At 38.1% G+C, this 22,895-nt stretch overlaps 1 protein-coding gene across 5 annotated transcripts; it reads left to right on the top strand.

Moving 5' to 3' along the window:
* Positions 1-2: 2 nt before the first annotated feature.
* On the top strand, positions 3-20,913 carry THAP6 (THAP domain containing 6). 5 transcript variants are annotated; one of them, XM_064285693.1, is made up of 7 exons: positions 3-112; positions 1,076-1,178; positions 2,491-2,698; positions 3,632-3,741; positions 4,170-4,242; positions 6,553-6,678; positions 16,036-20,913. In XM_064285693.1, exons 2-7 carry the CDS (start codon positions 1,099-1,101, stop codon positions 16,288-16,290), a joined length of 852 nt encoding a protein of 283 aa, XP_064141763.1. In that variant the 5' UTR covers positions 3-112; positions 1,076-1,098; the 3' UTR covers positions 16,291-20,913. The 5 variants fall into 5 exon arrangements, with proteins under 5 accessions (XP_064141763.1, XP_064141765.1, XP_064141764.1 ...); XM_064285695.1 differs by lacking the exon at positions 3-112 and adding an exon at positions 119-515; XM_064285694.1 differs by lacking the exon at positions 3-112 and adding an exon at positions 119-649.
* Positions 20,914-22,895: the final 1,982 nt, after the last annotated feature.

The following is a 22,895-nucleotide window of genomic DNA, read 5'->3' as shown; positions in this document are numbered from 1 at the left end:
CATGTGACCCGGGGGGGGGCAGCCGGATTTCCGGTTCGCGGGGCGGCGGGGCGGAAGCGAGAGGAGACGCAATCTCTGTCGTCGCCGTTATTTGCTGTCTCCTCTGCTAACGGTAATAATTATCAGGTTACTTCTTCTTTTTTCCCCATCGCTACCGGCCCAAGTCCCGGGGCCTGGTTCGGAGCGAGGAGGACCGCAGCGGCGCGGAGACACCTGGCGGCCCCTGAGGAAGGGACCCTCTTCGGTCGCATCTGCACCTGTGACATGGCGGCCCCTCCCTCCGTCACCCTTCGGGCGTACGGGGGCCTGGAGAAAGGGCGGAGCTGGACTTGGCGGCTGGGCTCTGAGCGAGTCCGGGAGCGCGCGCTGTTGATCAAGGCCGCGGCGTTCGCCGGCTCCTGGAATACCTATTCTCTCAGGGAACAGTGAACCTCGTCCCTTTACTTGCTCTTCATTCGGAATATGTATTTACATTTACTAGATGTCAATCACCAGCTAAGCCTTGGGGATAAAAAGTGAGAAAAAAAAAAAAAACACGCCCCACCATGCCCTCAAGGAACTCAGACTGATGGGGGAGGAAAGTCATTAATCAGAGACTCAGATGAAAGAAATGTAAGATTACAATTTTGAGAAGTGCTAGGAAGAAGAGGTATGTGTTTTACGAGAGCGTATTCGAGAGGGTCAATTGAATTTGGGTAGGGGAAGGTTTCCCTGGGAAAGCGACGTGAGCTGAGAGCTGAAGGAAAGGTAGGAGTTAGGTGGCATGCCAGGTGTGCGCCAAGTTCTTAGAGCAGGAGGGAACGTGATGCCTTTAAGAACCGGTGAAAGGGAAGTGTACAACCCAACAAAATTGAATCAGGCCCCTCAGTGAACATAGCTAAATGTTACTCTGCTTATTAATGAGTTAAGCTCCTGAAAATTTTTATGAGCAAAGCTACCCGGTGTTGAAAGAAAATATTTGCCTTTGACTTTCTAACGTGATGAGTTCACGTTTCCTGAAACATACTGGGAAAAGTAGATATATGTTCCCCCTTAGCTTTGAAGTTACTAACTTGCCATTTTAATTTTCTTTCAGTTCTGTTATGAGTTGCTAAAATCATGGTGAAATGTTGCTCTGCCATTGGGTGTGCTTCTCGCTGTTTGCCAAATTCCAAGTTAAAAGGATTGACATTTCACGTGTAAGATTTTGCTGTTGTTAAGCCAAGTACTTTTGACTGTTATAAAAACTGCATCTACTTAAATCTTGAATTTTGAACTTTAGTTTTCAAGTTCTTTTTAAATAACCTTTTCTAGTTAAATTTGAAGTGACAGTGATACCTTTACATTTTTATAATTAGTTAAGAAGCTTAAGATAACCTGCTGAGGAGTCAGACTTACAAAAAACATCAGACTCACTTTTTCTCTTGTACTTAGTTTATATTTTAAATCCCTTCAAAAAGATTCAGTGTTGTTTACATGTAGTTTAAAATCTGAATGATCTTTGCCCAAATACACTGTCTTTTCTATTTAGAAATAGATCAAGCTTAGGGAAAAAATACAAATTATGAGTTCAGACCAAGGATTCTTCAGAAGATATTGCAAATAAATCAAGGTGATCCTAATTTAGCATTTGGCCATTCTCCTGACAACCATAGGAGAGCAGTAAGATTTAATAATTATTTAAGGAATCCTGGTGGCACAATGGTTAAGGTGCTTGGCTGCTAACCAAAAGGTCAGCGGTTCCAACCCACCAGCCGCTCTGCAGTAGAAAGATGCGGCAGTCTGCTTCTGTAAAGATTACAGCCTCGGAAACCTTATGGGGCAGTTGATAAAGCTTTATTTCACTGCCTTTGTACCAGACATTGTGCCATGGGCTGAAGAAAGATCTGATGGCTACTTTACTAGGAAATTTAGAAGAAGTTCCTTACCTTATTCCAAAAAAGATTTGAACTAGCTTGTAAAATTAGAAAAGATATGAGCATTGGCCTCTGGATCTTTCAAAATAGTTCTGATCTCCAGAACTCCAAATTCTGCAAACGTGTTCTTAATTCACTAAGTGTTTATAGACCTTCTGTGTAATAAATGCTGTACTAAGCAATTTTCTATTGCTAGCAGAAGAGTGAAAGTACAAAGGACCCTATTCATCAGGGATAAAGTCTAGATATCTCTTCAGATAGGAATAGGGCCAAGTGATACTCTCCATCATCGGTAGATGAATAAAAATCTTCAGTGTGGGTCTTACTGTAAAGTATTAAATATTCTTGTCCTCCTAATATGAGGAATATTGAAATGAGGGTTATGTCTGCAGCATGATTGGCACAATGCCTTGAATAGTAAAACTGAGAGATATAAAAGCATGAATCATGATGGTTTCCTGAATATTGCAGTTCCAAGAGTAGTAACAAATTAGTTAAATTATCAGTTTAGTCACAATTGAATAAGACAGCCTTAGGTCAAATATATATTGTAGTATTTAATTTTTAAATATTTTTTTGTATTTTTTTTTTCTAGATTCCCCACAGACGAAAACATGAAGAGAAAATGGGTATTAGCAATGAAAAGACTTGATGTGAATGCTGCAGGAATTTGGGAGCCTAAAAAAGGAGATGTGTTGTGTTCAAGGCACTTTAAAAAAACAGATTTTGACAGAAGTGCTCCAAACATTAAACTCAAACCTGGAGTCATACCTTCTATCTTTGATTCCCCATCTCATTTACAGGTTTGTTCGTAAGATACTGCTTACCATCACTACTCAGTTGTAGTCTGGGTCGTGGTTTGTGTTAGGTGGTCTCAATCGGGTACCTTTGAAAAACGTTCACCACTCTTTCTAACATTTTTGTTGTTTATTTATTTGAAGTCCATTTTTTGGGTTTTGAAGTTTGTAAACTGCTGCTTTAGCTCTTGTAATATGTAGTAGGATTAGTCTCCCAGTAGCCACTCATAAGCATTTGTACATTTCTAAGGTTTGGTGAAGTTGACTGACTTTAAAAACCACCAGTTGTGGTCCAGTCAGCACTGACTCATGGCAACCCCATGTGTGTCAAAGTAGGACTGTGCTTTATAGGTTTTCAGTGGGTGATTTTTCAGAAGTAGATTGCCAGGCCTTTCTTGCAGTGTACCTCTGAGTAGACTCAGACCTCCAACTTTCTAGTTAACAGCTGACACATTATCTGTTTGTACTACCCAGGAGCTTTTGGAGTTAGCATAACTCTTGATTTGAGTCTAAAAAAATAAAGAGGTTAACGTAAGAGAGTTGAACTGAAGTTGAACTTGCAGTTCTCACACTGGAGCAGAGATCAAGAGTCGAACCATGAACAGGAGCAAAGTATACTTCTAAGAGCCACATACTTGCAAGCTTAGTGCCTGAATAGAGCTAAAAGGAAGAAAGCCAAAAGAGACTAGAACGATAGAAAAGAAGCGGTCAGAAAAAGGAGAATAAAAAGGTTGTATAAATTGAAACTAGAGTCTAGTTGAATATATCAATCTAGTTAAATTCTGTAGGTATTTCTCTTGACTTTGTGTACCTGAAAATGTATTTGTTTCTAGAAAACTATTGACTGTTTGATTCTAGTGTAGAAAATTCAGAGAGAGTTTGTGGGTTCTTACAGTGATGGTAATGAGCCTCCACTGAAAGGTATCTCCTTCCTGACAGCTAAACAGTCCAGAAGTGTACCTGCTCCCATGTGGTTTTTGTGACTTTCTGCGGTTGATAACATTGCAGTGCCTGAGTGACCAACTAGAGACTGCCTCACTTTCTTCCATGTAAATTAATCTACAGTATTTTGTGCAATTTGCTATAACATTTTGTTTGTTTGATTTTTTGTTTTTTCCCTATCTCAAGATGTCATCTAGCTATAATGTTAAAAGGACCTTAAGAAATCTGGGTGTAATAAAGCATCAGCTACTAACTTTCAAAGAATGATTTATTTATAATAGAAATATATTCATTATAGAAGATTAGATGTTACCAATAAGCAAAAAGAAAATAAAAATTAATAATCACATAATCCATACATAATGCTGTTAAGATTTTAATGTATATCTTCCCAGCCATTGTGCATGTGTGTGCATAAATTCATTTATATTTGTGTATGGATATTTTTATAAAAATAGAATTACATTATATATCCTTTTTTTTATTTGCTTCTTTCACTGTCTTTTTTGCTTAACAATAGCTAATGTTTATGTAGGGCTTATTATGTGCCAGACGCTATCTTAAACACTTTGCATATCTTAACTCAATCCTGGCAACAACTATGTGAGGTAAGTACTATTATTATTGTCATTTTACCACATGAAGAAACTGAGGCCCAGAGAGGAGAAATGCCTTTACCAGGGTCACAAAGCTATTAAATGGCAGAGGCAGGATTTGAACCTATGCATTTTGGCTCCAGAATCCACTCTTAACTACTACTTTCTACATCATTAAATGTTTTTCTGCAACACTGGCTCTCCAAGTTTAGTCTACAAAAGAATTGCCTGGGAGCTTATTTAAAATTCAGGCTCCTAATCCCTACTCCCAGAGAATTTGATTCAGTAAGTTTGGGTTGGGATCTAGGAACGTATACTTTTTAATAAGCACTCTCTATGAATTTGATGCAGATCTGTGGATAGCATTTTTAAGAGAAACAGAGAGAACACCAATCTTTTTAAGTAAACATTGTATTGAGTATAACATGTGGAAAAGTACATCGTAAGTGTACAAATCAGTGAGCTCTCACTGAGTGAATGCCTCATACTCCTTCTTAGTCACTACACCCCAAAGGTAACTATTATCTTGACTTCTTTCACAATCAGTTACATAAATGAAGTCACACAATTTGTGCTCTGGCTTCTTTCCCTCATCAGTGTTGTAGTATATAGTAATGGCCCTTTTTTTTTTTTTTTAACTATATGCAAAAAAAAAAAAAAAAAGCCATTGCCATCAAGTTGATTCCAACTCATAGCATCCCCGTTGGACAGAGTAGAACTGCCTCAGGGTTTCCAGGGAACAATTGGTGGATTCAAACTCTAAACCTTTTGGTTAGGAGCTGAACGCTGAACCACTGTGCCCCCAACACTCCTTGCAATATAGTGTTTCGTTATATAAATAAACTATACTTTTTTCATTCTACTGTTGATCAACATTCAGGTTGTTTTCGTTGAGACTGTTGTGAATAGTACATCTAAACATTTTTGTCCACTTTTTTTGTGCACTTCTGTACACATTTCTGTTAGAAGTAGAATTGCTGTGGCCTAGGAATGTGTATGTTCAGCTCAAGTAGATATTGCCATAGTTTTCCAGCGAACTTTTACCAATTTATAGTCCCACCTTCAGCATATGGAGGTTCCCCTGGTTCCAAATCCTTGCCAGCAGTTGGTGGTGTCAATTTTATAGAGCATTTTTAATGACCATTTAGCAGTCGATTCTATGTATGAACAAGTTTTTACATAAACAATCCTTACTACATTCAAGTTAACACCTTTCACTATTTTAAATAATCTAATGAACATCGTTGTAGCTTAATCTTTGTGGTTATCATTAATCTCTGGAAATAAGATTGCTGGATCAAAGATGAAATGTGTTTTTAAGGCTTTTACTTTTTATACAGATCTCGGAGTCTCCACTGAAAGCTTACCAATCTACTCCCTTCCTAGCCGTACCTAAGAGTGTCTATTTATGCACCCTAGCACTCAGTACAAGTTTTGTTTTTAACCTTTGCTAAAATTGATAGGTGAATGTGGCATCTTATTGCCTGAATTAATATTTGGATACTAATGTGTGTCTACATTTTTTCATGTTTTTGGTTGGACATTTGTATTGCTTTTGTGAGTTAATTGTTCAGGTCCTCTTCTGTTTTCGTCTATTGCTGTTTTGTAAAAACACTGTATGTTGAGGCTATGAGTCATTTAACTGCCCTCTGTGTTACAGATAGTTTTGCCTGTCTTTAGTTCTTAATGTAGGTTTAGGTGTTCTTGATTTTGAAATTCAGAATTTTTTTTTGTAGTCAATTCTGTTTTTTTGTCATTGTTGTTGGACTTTAGCCACCTTAAGAGTATATAACTATCCCGTGTATTTTTTCTAGTTCCTTATGGTTTTCATTTTTATATCAATTTTACATACCGTTTCATATTAATTTTACATGTGGTTTTGATTTTGGCTTTTTATAGTAAAAGATACCATAGTTTTTCTTAATTAGTAGAATTTTACATGATTTGTAGCCTTTCTCCACTTCTTTAAAATCGTCTTTTAATCTTATCCTGGGGACTTGTATCTATTGGTCTATTCCATCTAGTCCTCAGAAATTAGCACTCTTTTTTTTCTGTTATTACTATGTAGTATGTTTTTAATATCTGATCAGGCATATCCTCCATCTTTTTAGGAAAATTTGTGTTTCCAAATAAACTTTAGAATTATTTTTAGAAAGTTCTTTTAAAATAATCTCAGTGGGATTTAAAATGTACTGACTTTTAGAAGCAATTTCCATGTAAAGAAATGCTGTGTTAATTTCACTACTGCAAGTTAAAAAAGAATAAAAATTTAAGGAAGGGCAGAAGGATCTACAATGATTTTTATTAACTATTTCTTAACAGGGGAAAAGAGAGAAACTTCACTGTAGAAAAAGCATCACCCTCAAAACTCTCCCGGTCACAAACAACAATCGCCAGCTTGTTGGTGCTTCCTCGTGTATTGAAGAGTTCCAATCCCAGTTCATTTTTGTAAGTAAAATTACTTGCTGAGCTAATGTTGATTCTTTTAAGACAAGAGTGCCTTCTCCATTAGGGTCTACTTTCATAACCTGACCTAAAAACTAGGGGTTTGGACATTTTTAATTTTTTTAAATATGTAATGCCAAGACATTATACTTTCCAGAGTCATTATAATAGTTTTTTTATATATATATATATATATATATATATATGAAATGACAATGTTGTTGTTGGTCTTACGTGCTGTGGAGTCAATTCTGACTCATAGCAACTGTATGTGCAACTGAACAAAATACTGTCTAGTCCTGCACCATCTTCATAATCATTGTTATGCTTGAGTCCATTGTTGTAGCCACCGTGTCAGTCCATCTCATTGAGGGTCTTCATCTTTTTTGTTGACCCTTTATTATACCAGTCATGATGTCCTTCTCCAGGGACTGGTCCTTCCTGATAACTTACCAAAAAATATTTGAGACAGGATCTTTCCACCCTTGGTTCTAAGGGGCATTCTCATACTTCTTCCAAGACAGATTTGTTCTTTGGGCAGTCCGTGCTATATTCAATATTCCTCTCTAACACCATAATTGAAAAGCATCAATTCTTCTTCAGTCTTCCTTATTCTTTGTCCAGCTTTAGCATTTTGAAAACACTATGGCTTGGGTCAGGTGCATGTTACGCCTTAAAGTGACATATTTGCATTGTAACATTTTGACACTTCAAAGAGATCTTTTGCAGCACGTTTGCAACGCAATACGTTGTTTGATTTCTTGACTGCTGTTTCTATGAGCATTGATTGTGGGTCCGAGTAAAATGAAACCCTCGACAAATTAAATCTTTTTTCTGTTTATTGTGATGTTGCTTCTTTGTCCAGGTATGAGAATTTTTGTTTTCTTTATGCTGAGGTGTAATTCATACTGAAGGCTGTGGTCTGTCATCTTTATCGGTAAATGTTTCAAGTCCTCTTCACTTTCAACAAGCAAAGTTGTGTCATCTGCATATCACAGGTTGTTAATGAGTCTTCCTCCAATCCTGTTGCCCCATTCTTCTGCATATAGTCCAGCTTCTTGGATTACTCACTCAGCATACAGATTGAATAGGTATGGTGAAAGGATGCAGCCCTGGTGGCACACCTTTCCTGACTTTACGCTATGTACTGTTGCCTTGTTCTGTCTGATCAACCACCTCTTGATCTATGAATGGGTTTCTCTTGAGCACAATTAAGTGTTCTGGAATCCCCATTCTTTGCAGTGTTATCTATAATTTGTTATGATCCGCACAGTAGAATGCCTTTGTGTAGTCAGTAACACACAGGTAAACATCTTTTTGGTGTTCTGTGCTTTCAGCCATGATGCATCTGACATCAGCAATGATATCCCTGGTTCCACGTCCTCTTCTGAATCCAGCTTGAATTTCTGGCAGTTCCCTGTTGATGGATGGCTACAACGGCTTATTAATGATTTTGAGCAGAATCTTATATGCTTAGGATATTATGGTATTGTTCAATAATTTCCACATTCGTTGGATCATCTTTCTTTGAAATGTTTAGAAATATGGACCTCTTCCAGTTGGTTGGCCAGGTAGCTGCCTTCCAGGTTTCTTGGCATATGCAAACAAGTGTTTCTAGCACTGCATCCATTTGTTGAAACATCTCAGTCGGCATTCTCTCAATTCCTGGAGCCTTGTTTTTCACCAGTGCCTTCAGCGCAGCTTGGACCTCTTCCTTCAGTACCCTCAGTTCTTAATCATATGCTACATCCTGGAATGGTTGAGTATTGACCAGTTCTTTTTGGTACAGTGACTCTGTGTATGCCTTCCATCTTCTTCTGATGCTACCTGCGTCGTTTAATATTTTCCCAGTAGAATTCTTCAGCATTGGAACTCTAGGCTTGAATTTTTCCTTCAGTTCATTCAGCTCGAGAAATGCAGAGCATGTTATTCCCTTTTGGTTTTCTATCTCCAGGTCTTTGCATATTTCATTATAATACTTTATTTTGTCTTCTCAAGCAGCCCTTTGAAATCTTCTGTTCAGCTCTTCATTTCCTTCACTTTGGCTACTCTGCATTGAAGAGCAACTTTCAGAGACTTTTCCAACATCCATTTTGATCTTTTCCATCTTTCCTGTCTTTTTAAGACCTCTTGCTTTCTTCATGTATGATGTCCTTCCACAACTCGTCTGGTCTGCAGTCATTAGTGCTCAACGTGTCAAATTTATTCTTGAGTTGGTCTCTAAATTCAGGTGGGATATATTCAGGGTCTTACCTTGGCTCTCATGGACTTGTTTAATTTTCTTCAGCTTCAACATAACTTGCTTGTGAGCAATTAATGGCCTGTTCCACAGTCACCCCCTGGCCTTGTTCTGACTAATGATGCTGAGCTTTTCCATCATCTCTTTCCACAGATGGAGTCGATTTAATTCCTGCCTGTTCTGTCTGGTGAGGTCCACATGTATAGTTACCATTTATGTTGTTGGCAACAGGTGTTTGCAATGAAGAAGTCATTGGTCTTGCACAATTCTATCATGCAATCTCTGGCATCATTTCTATCACCAAGGCCGTGTTTTCCAACTACCAATCCTTCTTTGTTTCTGACTTTCACATTCCAGTCACCAATAATTATCAGTCCATCTTGACTGCACATTTAATCAATTTCAGACTGCAGAAGTTAGTAAAAAATCTTTAATTTCTTTATCTTTAGCCATAGTAGTTCATGTGTAAGTTTGAATAATAGTTGTATTAACTGGTTTTCCTTGTAGGTATATGGATATTATCCTATCACTGACAACTTTGTACTTCAGGATAAATCTTGAAATGTTCTTTTCAATGATGAATGTGATGTCATTCCTCTTCAAGTTGTCATTTCCGGCATAGTAGACCATACGATTGTCTGATTCATAATGCCTAATACCGGTCCGTTTCAGCTCACTATTGCTTAGGATATCGATCTTCAAGCATTCCATTTCATTTTTGACAACTTCCAATTTTCCTAGATTCATACTTCATATATTCCACATTCCAATTGTTAATGGATGTTTGCAGCTGTTCTCATTTTGCGTCATGCCACATCAGTGAATGAAGGCCCGGAAAACTTGACTCCATCTATGTCATTAAGTTCAACTCTACTTTGAAGAGACAGCTCTTCCCCAGTGGTATTTTGAGTGCCTTCCCACCTGAGGGGCTCATTTTTCAGTACTGTACCAGACAGTGTTCTGCTGCTATTCATGAGGTTTGCACTGGCCAGTTTTTCAGAAGTGGACTGCCAGGTCCTTCTCCCCAGTCTGCCTTCTTAGTCTGGACTCTTTGCTAAGACCTGTCCACCACTTTTGACCTTGCTGGTATTTGAAATTCCGATGGCAAAGCTTCCAGTATCACAGCAACACACAAGCCACCACAGTGTGACAAACTGACAGACATGTGGTAGCAATGACAGTATAGAATTAATCCCTTGTATAGTTTTTTTTTACATATTTAGTTTGAAGGATGCTTTTGCAAGGATATTTCTGCCAAGAAAATGTGATTATGAATTCCTCCCTTTAAATACTGTATTTTCTATATGGAAATATCTAAATTAAAAATAGATAAATCTTTAGGTTTTCTTGAATAATAGTCATACAGTACAGACAGCATTGCATTTTATTTATTCATCTAATTGCTTGGTAGTGTTAGAGCCAGGCCTGGAATCCAGTTCTATTTCACTGTCTTGATTATTATAGCATTATAATAATTATTAAAATCAGGTAATGTTAGTTGTCAGACTTTGTTTTTTTCCAAAGTTGTTTTGGCTATTCTAGGTCTTTGCATTTTTATATGAATTTTAGAATCAGTTTCCCAATATCTACAAAAGCGCCTGCTGGAATTTTGACTAGGATTGTGTTGAATCTCTCAAGCAATTTGGGAAGAATTGGCATCTTAACAGTAGTAAGTCTTTCAGTCCATAAACTCAGTGTATCTCTCCATTTATTTACATCTTCTTTAACTTCTCTCAGCAGTGTTTTGTAGTTTTCAATATACAGGTTTTTCACATTTTTTGTCAGATTTATCCCTTAAGTATTTCATATCTTTGGGTGCTATTGTAAATCGTATTGTTTTGTTTGCTACTAGCATACGGGAATACAATTGATTTTTGTATATTGACCTTGTCTCCAGAAAACTTGCTGAACTCCCATTTTAGTTGTAGCTTTTTTGTGGAGATTTTCAGATTTTCTACATAGATGATCATGTTGTCTGTGATTAAAGACAATTTTAATTAGGAAAGTAGAAAACAAACATTCCACTCTTGGCTGGAATGTTCTATAATCATCAATTAAGTCATCTGAAGATGTTCAAGTCTCTATCATTACTGAATTTCTATCTACATGTTTTATCAATTATCGAGAGAGGGATGTTTAAATCTTCTATTGTAATTGTGGATTTCTCTCATTCTTGCAGTTGTCAATTTTTGCTTAATGTATTTTGCAGATCTGTTACAAGGTACATAAACGTTTAGGACTGTTACGGCCTCTTGATATATTAACTTTATTATTAAGAAATGGCGGGGCCAAGATGGTGGAGTAGTCAAGACACTTCCTGTGGTCCCTCTTACAATAAAGACCCAGAAAAACAAGTAAACCACTTATATATGACAATTTAGGAGCTCTCATCATCAAAGACAAAGTTGAGGAGTCGAACTGAGCAGCGGGGGTGAGGAGGGGAGCGACAGTTTAGAAGCAGCAAGGATTTGCCAGACTTGACCTTGCCAGTACCCTGTAGGCTGGATCAGCTGGTGCATGTGGACTGAGGCAAGTAATAATGCTCAGGACACGTTTTCCACACCAGGAGAAACCGAGTGGCAGAGAGTCTTCTCAAGCCTCTGGAACCAGGGAAAAGTGATGCTGAATCTGTGAAAGTTAAGTGTAAGCGTCTAACCTACCACGCGGGACAAAAAAAAAACCCTTCCCTCCTCTGGAAAGTACCTCTTTCCCATTTATTCACCTCCTTCCCTCTCTGCTCTGGTCCCAGTCTGGCTTCAGCAATTGCCGTGTCCCCTGGGCTAGAAGTGGGACCTGTTTTCACCCCAAGCCATTCTCCCAGCTTTGGAGAGGGAACAAATTAACAAACAGGTAAAAATAATGTGCCAGCTCCCCTAAGCCGGGAATTCAGGGCAAGCACAGCCATTTTGCCTAGGGACAGGCATAAGGAGCTCATGGACTTAGAATGCCTGTCATCTCTCCCTAGACCTGTGTGAGCCCATTTCAACAGCATAGCCCCCCATTAGCCCAGTGTAACAGGGTATATTCCTGAAGCCTGTTTTCAACTGCAGCAGCTAAGGGGAAGTGGCAGATTCATGACATTTGACATCACCCTGCCCATTAAGCAGGGTTCTGACCCACATCAGGGGCCTGAGGACTGGTGGCTCCACCCACTCCACCTAGCCACCTACAACATGGGACCAAGAATAAGTGGTGCCTCCCAGTCCTTACAGCCAACCGCACTGGGTGCCCAAAGTCTGGCAGCAAAACCTACCCACCTGTGTGCTCTAGGGAACAGGGACATGCCTTCCACCCAGGCACTCAGGGGCAGCCATCAGCCCCCTACCTTGTTCAGCACATAACCCCCCTACTACAGCCAGATACCTGTATCTACTCCAGTCACACCTACGTAGCTCTGCCCATCTAGGACTGTAGGTGAGAGCCTCTCAGTGATCGACAACCTGGATACCTGAGCTGAACCAGGAACTCCTGGGCTCACATACCTAGTAGCAGCTCTAAACCCCTGGTGACAGGACGTGAGAGCTTTAAAGATGCCGGTAATCAAAGTAGCTCACATAACCAGCCTATTTGGGCATATCAAAACAAAACAATACACTAGGATGCAAAAACCAAACATAAAATAAATATAATAACTTACTCATGGCTCGGAGACAGCAGTCAATATAAGATCACATAAAGAGGCAGACCATGATGGCTTCAGCAGGTGACCAAAACAAAGAACCAAGAAACTTCCTGGAGGAAGAAAAGTTCTTGGAATTACTGGACATAGAATTGAAAAGATTAATATACAGAACTCTTTAAGAGATCAGGAAGGAGATCAGGCAAAATGCAGACCAAACCAAGGAACATACAGACAAAGCAACAGAGGAACTTAAGCAGGTTATAGAGGAACATAATGACAGATTTAACAGGCTACAGGAATCCATAGAGAGACAGCAAACAGAAATCCAAAAGATTAACAATAAAATTTCAAATTAGATAACTCAATAGAAAATCATAGGAGCAGAATTGAGGCAATGGACATCAGAATTAGTGAGACTGAAGATAAAGCACTTGACACCAATTTATTTGATGAAAAATCAGAATCCCCGATAATATTCTTTGTTTTGAAATCTACATTATGTGATAATTTTTTTTAGTGTTATCACTGTATACCTTTTTCCATTCTTTTATGTTCAAGCTATTTGTGTCTTTTTTATATTTGCGGTACATTTCTTGTATGCAGCATATTTTGGGTCTTGCTTTTTTTTCTTTTTAATCCAATCTGATAACTTCTGCATTTGTGTTATTTAGACCATTTATATTTAAAGTGATTATGAGGTGGTTAGGTTTAAATCTGACATCTTTTTTTTTCCAATTTGTTCCATTTGTTCTTTTTTCTGTCTTCTCTTGGATAAATGGAATCACTTTTTATGATCCCATTTTTTCTCCTTTGTGACTTATTAGTCTGTAACTCTGTTTTGTCATTTTAGTATCTGCTTTTTGGTTTATAGCATAAACCTTTAATTTATTACAGCTTATGTTCAAGTGATATTATACCACTTCAAGTATAGTATTAAGAATCTTACAGTAGTATACTTTTATATGTCCTCTCCCAACCTTTGTCCTTTTATTGTCATAGATTTCACTTTTACATGTTATAAACTCCATACCATGTTCTTATTTAAAAATTAGTTTTCCTAACAGATTAATTTTGAAGATGTTTTAATAAGAAGAAGAAAGTCTTACATAATTACCCATGTAGTTGTCATTTCCAGGACTTTTCATTCCTTTGTGTAAATCTATATATGTATTTCCATCTGGTGTCATTTTCCTTCTGCCTGAAGAACTTCCTTTAACATTTCTTATAGTGCAGGTATTTTGGAGGTGGATTCTTTCATCTTTTGCATGTCTGAAAAAGTCATTTTTGAGCCTTCATTTTTCAAAGATATTTTCACTAGATATTGAATTCTAGATTGACAGATCTGTTAAAAATATTGCTCCACTGTATTCTCATATGCATTGCTTCTGATGAGAAATCTATTGTCATTTTTATCCTCTGTACCTAACATGTCATTTTTTCTTTGACTGCTTTTAAGGTTTTCTCTTTTCCACTTGTTTTGACCAGTTTGATTATGATGTGCCTTCGTCTAGTTTTCTTCATGTTTCTGGTGCTTAGGACTTATTGAGCTTCTCGATCTGTGGGTTTATAGTTTTCATCAAATTTGGAAAAATTTGACCATTATTTCTTCAAATTTTTTTTCTATCCCAACTTCTCACCTCTTTTTCAAGGATTCTAATTACATGTACATGAGGCTGCCTGAAGTTGTGCCCATGGCTCACTGGTTCTCTGGGATTTTTCTATTTATTTTTTGTTTGCTTTCTTTTTTTTAATGTTCTTTTTTTTCTCTTTGATTCATTCTGGATAGTTCCTATTGCTGTATCTTCATGTTCACTAGTATTTTCTTCTGAAATGTCTGATCTACCATTAATTCCATCTGATGTATTTTTTATCTCACACATTGTAAATTTTATCTCTACATATTTTATGATTATGAATCTTTTTGTATATTTTCCATGTCTCTACCTAACTTTTTGAATGTATTGAACGTAAGGAATAACAATTTCAGTAACTTTTTAGTCTCTGGTCTGCTAATTCTAACATTTGTGTCAGTTCTAGGTTGGTTTCCATTAATCGATTTATGTCTTACTATGGGACATATTTTCCTGCTTTTTATGCCTAGTAAATTTTGGGTGCCACACATTATAGATTTTACCTTACCAGGTACAGAATATTTTTGTATCCTATATTCTTGAGCTTTGTCCTGGGATACAGTTAAGTTACCTGGCAGCAGATTGATCCTTTCTGACTTTGCTTTGTTAGGCAAGATGAGAGCAGTGCTCCCATATAGGGCTAATTATTCTCTACTACTAAGACAAGACCCTTTTGTACGCTCTATGTAATATCTCATGAATATGGGAATTTTCTAGTCTGGCTGCTAGGAATAGGCATTATTCCCAGTTCACTGTGAGTGCTGGTAACTCCTCATCTTTTCTGGTGGTTCTTCCCTCACCCTCAGGTAGTATCCTCACACACAGGCATGCATGATCTTACTCAGCAGGATACTTGAGGTGGAACCACTGAAGATCTCCAGAGCTTTCTCTCCATGCATCAGTCTCCTCTCTATTACTTTCTTCTGTGAACTCTAGCCACCTTGTTCTCTGTGGAGGCTCTGCACTATCTCCTCAAACTCTAATGGGTTTCCCCCGCTGCCACTGTAGCCTGGAAACTCTCTGAAAGCAGTAAACTGGGGCGATCATAGGGTTCACATTGTTTGTTGCGCATCTCTCACCTCCTTCCTTGCCTGATGGCCGTTATCTTGAAAACGATTTTTTATGTATTTTTTCTGTGTTTTGGTTCTTTTAGGTGGGAAGGTCAATCCAGTCTCTGTTACTTCATCTTGAAGCAAAAGTCCATTTTACTGATTTTAATATTAAATAATTTTCAGATTTATTTTATAGTACTTTTGTATGTCAGTATTATCTTTCCTGTTGTCAAATGAAGGGAAAAAAAGTAGTACCCAGCAAAGTTAAGCATAAGCATAATAATTACTGAGAGGGGTAAAATTATCTCTTCAAAATTCTGGGCAAGAGTCCTCTATAAATCTGTAATACCTGTCAGAAGACTTGCTTCTGTGCTTCATTCCTGTCATCTCTTATGAAGTGAAAAATTCCTCAAAATAAAGTAACTTGTTTAAAAATTTAACGGTCTAAGTTTGTTTGGTAGGTAAAAACTAACTTCCAGCCCCACACTTAGGGAACTAAAGCCTCTAGAGTCAATGAGAGTGTCATGATGTTCATAGCAGATACCTGCTCCCAGATGAGAAATGTTTCTCTTCCATAATATTCTACACTCCTCATGTATGCCAGGCCTTAGGAAAAGGATAAAGACCCTAGGCACCCTAAATACTGCTTCCATCCCCATCCTTTTCCTATGTTCTTTAAACCTCTGAATATCACCGGTAATTAACTTAAAGATCTTCTCCAAGCATAGCAAATGAAGAAACAGCTGAGGCCTAGTTATAAGATTTTATCTCACTAGTTGTCTGCAAGGTTTAATAACTTGGTCTTTATGTTTTTAGGAACATAGCTACAGTGTAATGGACAGTCCAAAGAAACTTAAGCTTAAATTAGATTATGTGATCCGCGAGCTAGAGGATGCCAAGGAAAGCCTGCGGAATGTTTTAGACCGAGAAAAACAATTCCAAAAATCACTGAGGAAGACAATCAGGGAATTAAAGGATGAATGTCTCATCAGTCAAGAAACAGCAAATAGACTGGAAGCTTTCTGTTGGGAGTGCTGTCAAGACAGCATAGAACAAGACTATATTTCCTGAAATAATTTCATGTTCTACCTAAAATTGACATTGGTACAATTTTTTAAAAAATAATCCTCATGTACCATCACTAAATAATATCTACCATTTAAATGTTTCTTTGAATCCTCTGGAGCATTATGCATTATAGTTGTTATGCCAAGATTTTTTTGAAGGAGTGCAGGAATTTTTGCTAGTTATCATGTTGTTGTGTGATTTGTGACAATTATGTTTTCATAGGACTAAAGTAATGCCATGTCACTATTGTAAGATACTAAAAGCTCAAGAGAACTCCACAGGATAAGGAAGTGATATCAGATCAGCCACATTAAGCTATAGCAGTAGGAGTTGGACACATCTTAAGCAGCACCAGATTTTTGGCTTCAAAAGAACTATCTTTACTTATATGTATTTATGTATGCTTTGGAAACCCTGGTGGCGTAGTGGTTAAGAGCTATGGCCGCTAACCAAAAGGTCAGCAGTTTGAATCCACCAGGTGCTCCTTGGAAACCCTGTGGGGCAGTTCTACTCTGTCCTATAGGGTAGCTATCGGTCGGAATCAACTCAACGGCAGTGGGTATATATACTTTATGGTAAGTACATTGAATTTTACCTGAAATGTATTTTACTATAAAGTAGAATTTAGTTATATTACATGTCTGTCTTGAATCTAAGCTAAGTTAGTTATCAGTAATACCATAGGATCTCTTGGTACCCATAGCACTGCCCCTGAGACTGGCATATGATGAAGACATGTTGGCTGTTAAAGTTTTCCAGAGCCAATCTAAGAAGGCCCCATCATGAGGTCTCAGTTTTTCAGTACATTATTCCTCCTCACTAGGAACACTTTGATGTGCTTTAAAACAAACACATCTTTACAAACAAAAAAAGTCATAATTCTGATTTTCAGACGGTTAGTTGTTCTGATAGTCTTTCTGAACATTTCGTTTCATGACTATTATATCATTCACAGAAATATGTCTTCACAATCTGAGTGCTGGTACTAGCTGAATACTTTGAATGCTGCTTTGTATTTTACAGAAAGTTGTTATTGCTAACATTAAAATATATATATAATAAAACCATGAAAACTTAATGATTGTGGTTCTTCCAGTTGAAATAGGAACTGGAGAAAGGGTTAGAATATTCTCCTCTAATTAAGAGAATAGATTACTAAACAAGGGCTTTTATTTGAAGAAATAGGTCAGTAAAAAAACAGCAGTTTTGGTTTTTTACCGAATATACAAAAGAATATCTCTTAACTGTTTTCTGATTGATCCAAGTGTCAGAAATTTACCTTTTCTCCTAATTGCTTACTAAAAGCAACTAAAATATACGGCCATAACTGTGGATTAGAATGAAAACCATTAGCACAAAGCCACATTCTACATATACAAAGCTTATACAGAGGTCCATGTTACAGTTGTTAGAATTTAAATATCAATTGTTATAATGTATTAACTAGAAATGAATTGCATTTTGTGCTAATATGTTTGTTGTAATATTATTTGTGATATATTAATATCAGTAGGGCTATGATCACTTGCTTTTTTTTTTTTACTTAAGAATTTTCTATGTTTTAATGCATGTTATATTTTTATGAAGGATCTCAAGTGTCTTAGTCTTCTGGTGGTACTATAACAGAAATACCACAAGTGGATGGCTTTAACAAAGAGAAATTTATTTCTTCACAGTAAAGTAGGCTAAAAGTCCAAATTCAGTACGTCAGCTCCAGGGGAGGGCTTTCTCTCTTTGCCGGCCATCTCGTCGGTCTCCCCCCAGACTAGGAGCTTCTCCACACAGGGACCCGGGATCTAAAGGACACGCTCTGTTCCTGGGACTGCTTTCTTGGTGATGTGAGGTCCCCAACTCTGCTTGCTTCCCTTTCCTTTTATCTCTTGTAAGATAAAAGGTGGTGTAGGCCACATCCCAGGGAAACTCCCTTTACATTGGATCAGGGATGTGACCTTAGGGTGTTACAGTTCCACCCGAATCCTCTTTAACATAAAATTACTATCACAGAATGAAGGACAGCCACACAATGCTGGGAATCATGACCCAGCCAAATTGATATCACACATTTTTGAGGGTTTTTTTTTAATTCAGTCCATGACACCAAGCCTTCCCTCTAAAAGGAGATCATGCTAAGAGGAAATCTCTGAGGTCGTATCTTTTTACTGTCTTAAAAGAAAAAACTCAAGCTAACTGTTACTGCTTTTAGTTATCATTTAACTTTGAGTTCATAATGAATATCCTAATGGGAAGTCTGGGTATGATCTTAGGTTTTATGGATACCATGACAGAGATGGAGACTTTTTCCCTCACCCTGTTTGTGAAGATAAAGTAAGCCAATTCGGGGATAAAAGTAAGGATAGATCCAAACACCAACCAAAAGAAAACCTGTTGCAGTCGAGTTTATTCCAACTCATAGCGATCCTGTAGGGCAGAGTAGAACTGCCCCCATAGGGTTTCCCCAGGAGCACCTGATAGATTCAAACTGCTGACCTTTTGGTTAGCAGCCAGCTCTTAACCACCGTACCACCAGGGCTCTAGATCCAAATACAATGTATCCAAAATGTAGTTCTCTAATGGCTGTTTAGTATAAATCAAGCGTACCTGACATTTCTAAGAGTAAAGTCTCGATTTCGTTCACTGTCACAGTTGCTACAGTCACTGCTACTGCTTGTGTTCACAGTGAACGCAGCCCTTGTCTTTTTCATTCAGCCTAGTATCAGTGAGAGATAGTTAACTGTGGGCAGAATATTGGTATTAGCAAGGACCTGGAGCTATCCATTTTCTCTTTATTCTCATGGAGAAATGGTTATCAATAGAAAGCGTGCATAAAAAATAGAGCCCCCCTCACCTGCTGCCCCAAACAAATGCCTGGACAGGGTATACACCTCAGTCCTCTGTTCTCAGAGATTGCAGACTAGCCTGGGGAAGAACTGTCCAGTGCTGAGCAAAACCAAACCATCCCTATCCACAGACTCCTCAGGCAGCCAAGGCTGACCTAAGGGTTTCACTTTGCTCTAAAGCTTAGAGTGGCCTCTAGTTCTTGGAATAAACCAAAACACCAGTTCAACCTCAACACGAAATCAGGTACGAATGATGTGATGTGGCATTTTTCTCCATATAAATAGACTTTGGTTGCTAAGGATAATTGTACCCTAGTCTTTAACTTGAAAAAAAAAAAAGGTGAAGTGTATTAAATACATATTTAGTTTTAAAAGGAAGATAAAAATTATTACAGAAATAATGGAGTGGTGAAGAATATATATACATATATATATGCAAAAATAAAATATTTTATTCAGTAATGGGATCTATGTGGTTTTTATACATTCTGTCATTCAATAAAATGAGCAACAAAAAGACAATATGTATACAGTGTTTTTGCTTTAATTTCTTCCACATCTTTTCCCTCCACCAGTAACTCTAATAGGGTCTGCTAGTTTAAATGGCTCGGGTAGCAGGTCTGCTTTCACCATGATATCAGTCTACCACAGAGCTCTTTCCTGCTTTGGGCCTCACTGAAAATTGGCAGCCTTTCATGTTACCTAGTATGTAGGCAAGAGCAGTGCCCAGGTATGAAGTATGCTGTCTTCCGAACACGGAGAGGCCTATCAGGTATCGTGCTACCTTCTTTGTGGGAGATACAAGGTATAATAATTGGTGTTTTACTTTAGAAGGGATATATATACTAGCATGTCCCAGATTACTGGACACCCCTCCCCAATTTTTACCTGTATGATGGCTCTCTGAATTTCGTAGGTTTTATCTCTCACATATGCTTTTTCAAGGCCTCAGATTTGCTATTCATTCTTGCTGATCCATTGGATTAAGATAATACATCAGTATAGTGAACTAAGTGGTAGCCTGTAGAATGTCTGTCTGATCTAGGTCTCTTTCCACTATATTCTGACAGAAGCAGGAGAGTTAACATAGACTTAAGACTGTACATGCATACCATTGTCCATTGCATGTGAATGCAAACTGTTCCTGATCCTGTTAATAAAGATGGAAAAGCATGTACCTGTCAGGTCAATGACTGCATACTAGGTTCCTATATCCATGTTAATGTACTCTAGCAAAAATATCACATCTGGCACAGCAGCTGCAGTCAGGGCTCTACTTGGTTGTATTTGCCCAAGTCCAGTACCATCCTGCAGAATCTGCCTAAATTTTACAGAGACCAGAGTGGTGGATTAATTGAAGATATGATGGGGATCACTGCTCTTGAATCCTTTAGGCCTGTAAAGGTGGCACCTTTGCCAACCATATATAGAAAATTCTTATGCTGGGATGATGTGCAAAAAAAATTAACATAGAAGGCCTATCCTTAGAAAGGCCTGCTTGTAAAGTTGGCTCTTGGCTCTTATCTGGGAACTTACGTTTTGGAAGGGTCTCTCCATTCCCTAACTGATAAGAGTGGTTCACTGTGCCTAAACTGTACAATGTGGTTTATACTAAGCACCTGCTTTCCTTCTGGAAGTCTGGCATTTGGGTACATGCTAGGCAAAGTGTGCCTCTGTGACCAACCTCCAATAAAACCTTGGACACTGAACCTTTACTGAGCTTCCCTGGTAGAAAACATTTTATGAGTGTTGTCACAATCTGATGCTAGAGGAATTAAGTGTGTCCAAAAAAAAAAAAAAAAAAAAATTTTTTTTTTTGTATGACTACACTGGGCGAGGACTCTTGGAAGCTTGTGCCTGATTTCCTCCAGAATTTTTTTTCCCCATGTGCCTTTTTCCTTTTCTGATTTTGCTTTTGCTTTGTATCCTTTTTCTGTAATAAATCTTAGCCATGAATACGACTATATGCTGAGTCCTTTGAGTCTTCCTAGCAAATCATCAATCCTGGGGGTGGTCTTGGGGGCTCACAACACAAGCAGCCTTCCAGAGTTGTGGTGAGTTGGAGCAAAGAAGCCAGGCCTTTATACCAAACATCAGTCTGTCATTAGATCCGGGCTGCTCAGGAGAGGGCATGCCCTTGGGCAAGACAGCTCACTTCAGCTGAGGCAATTTCTGAAGAGAGCTGATAGCTCAGGGCTGTCTGCTGGCAGCACTACCAGCAGCTGAAGGAGTAAGTCCTTTGTTCCTAAAGGGGGCTCTAGATAGTATATCAGAGTGTACATTGCGTCCTTGAGCTCTCCCTAGTTCTCACTCTTCTATCTTAACCCAGAGTTACTTTGTACATTAATTGCTGACATTATTGAAGAAATTATATGTCAACCATGTCTAGAGTAAAACTGCTCTAGCAGGTCCCTCTAATTATGAAAAGATGAATTTCTTATAGATGGTTATATTGTGTTAGGGACTTATTATGGCTTATGATATTTGGGTGCTTTTTGCATTTGATTCAATGTAGTCTGGGTAAAGATAAAAAACCGAAGATGTGTCAGTATACCAGATAATCTGCAAAAACTATCCAGACACTTGAAAAAAATGCCTTCCTGCCCTCCTGGCACTATTTTTATTGGGCTGATGTCTGATACTTTTCATCCCACACTTTTTTTTTTTAAAGTACTCTCCTGCCTAGAGGGTACCCTTCTGCCTAGAGGGTATCTGGGCTTTATGCAATGACCACCAGATCAGAAATGTAATCAGAAGTTTAGCTTCTAATATGCACATTACATCTTCTAGACAATGGAGTCCTTCTAGGTACCACACCGATGACACAAACCTCTCTCTGCAAACTCCATTTCTATTGATTGTACCCTGTTAACATCTGACAGATATAGACCCCTCCCCACACCTCCAGAACCATTGCCTTGGTTTAAGCTAAGCCCTTGTTTCTTACCTTGATTGGTGCCTCTGACTCCTTGGTTTCCCTGTCTCCAATCTACCTCCAGAGTGACCTTTCTAAAATGCATATATCAATAATCACATTAAGCATAAATAATCTAAAAAAAAAAAAAACCGTTAAAAGGAAGAAATTGTGAGACTCAATAAAAAAAGCAAGACCCAACTATAAGCCACTTTAAATAGAAAGATAGAAATAGGTTACAAATAAAAGAATAGAAAAAGAATATGCCATGTTAACACTAATCAAAAAGGGTTGGAGTGGCTACATTAATAATGGACAAAGATTTCAGAGCAAAGACTATAAACATGGAAAACAAGGGTTATTTCATAATGACAAAAGGGTCAATTAAAAGGACATCATTTTAAACATTTATGCACCTAATAATAAAGCTTCAAATGCATGAAGCAAAAACTGCAAGAAATATACACAGGAGTTGTCAAAAACAGGTGCACAGACAGAGCTGAAAACAGTCCTGTAGGAAGGGGACTACGAGAAGCCCAGGGGGTCACCAAAACCAATGGGGAGGGTGTAGTAGGTATAATAATGGCCCCCCGCAGAGGTCCACATCCTAATCCTTGAAACCTGAGAATATGTTACCTTACATAGCAAAAGGGAGTTGCAGATGTGATTAAGTATTTTGAGATGAGATTATTGTGGATTATCCAGGTGGGTGCAGTGTAATCACAAGGGTTTTTATAAAAGGGAAGCAAGTGGGTCAGAGTCAGAAAAAGAAATGAGACATTAACAAAGGTTGAAGTGATCCCAGACCATGAGCCAGGGAATGGGAAAAGCCTCTAGAAGTTGGAAAAGGCAAGGAA

The sequence above is a fragment of the Loxodonta africana genome, chromosome 5 (genome assembly GCF_030014295.1).
Source record: "Loxodonta africana isolate mLoxAfr1 chromosome 5, mLoxAfr1.hap2, whole genome shotgun sequence".
Classification (NCBI taxonomy): Eukaryota; Metazoa; Chordata; class Mammalia; order Proboscidea; family Elephantidae; genus Loxodonta; species Loxodonta africana.
The sequence above is the reverse complement of the archived record's forward strand: the minus strand, read 5'-3'. Positions and strand labels throughout refer to the sequence as shown.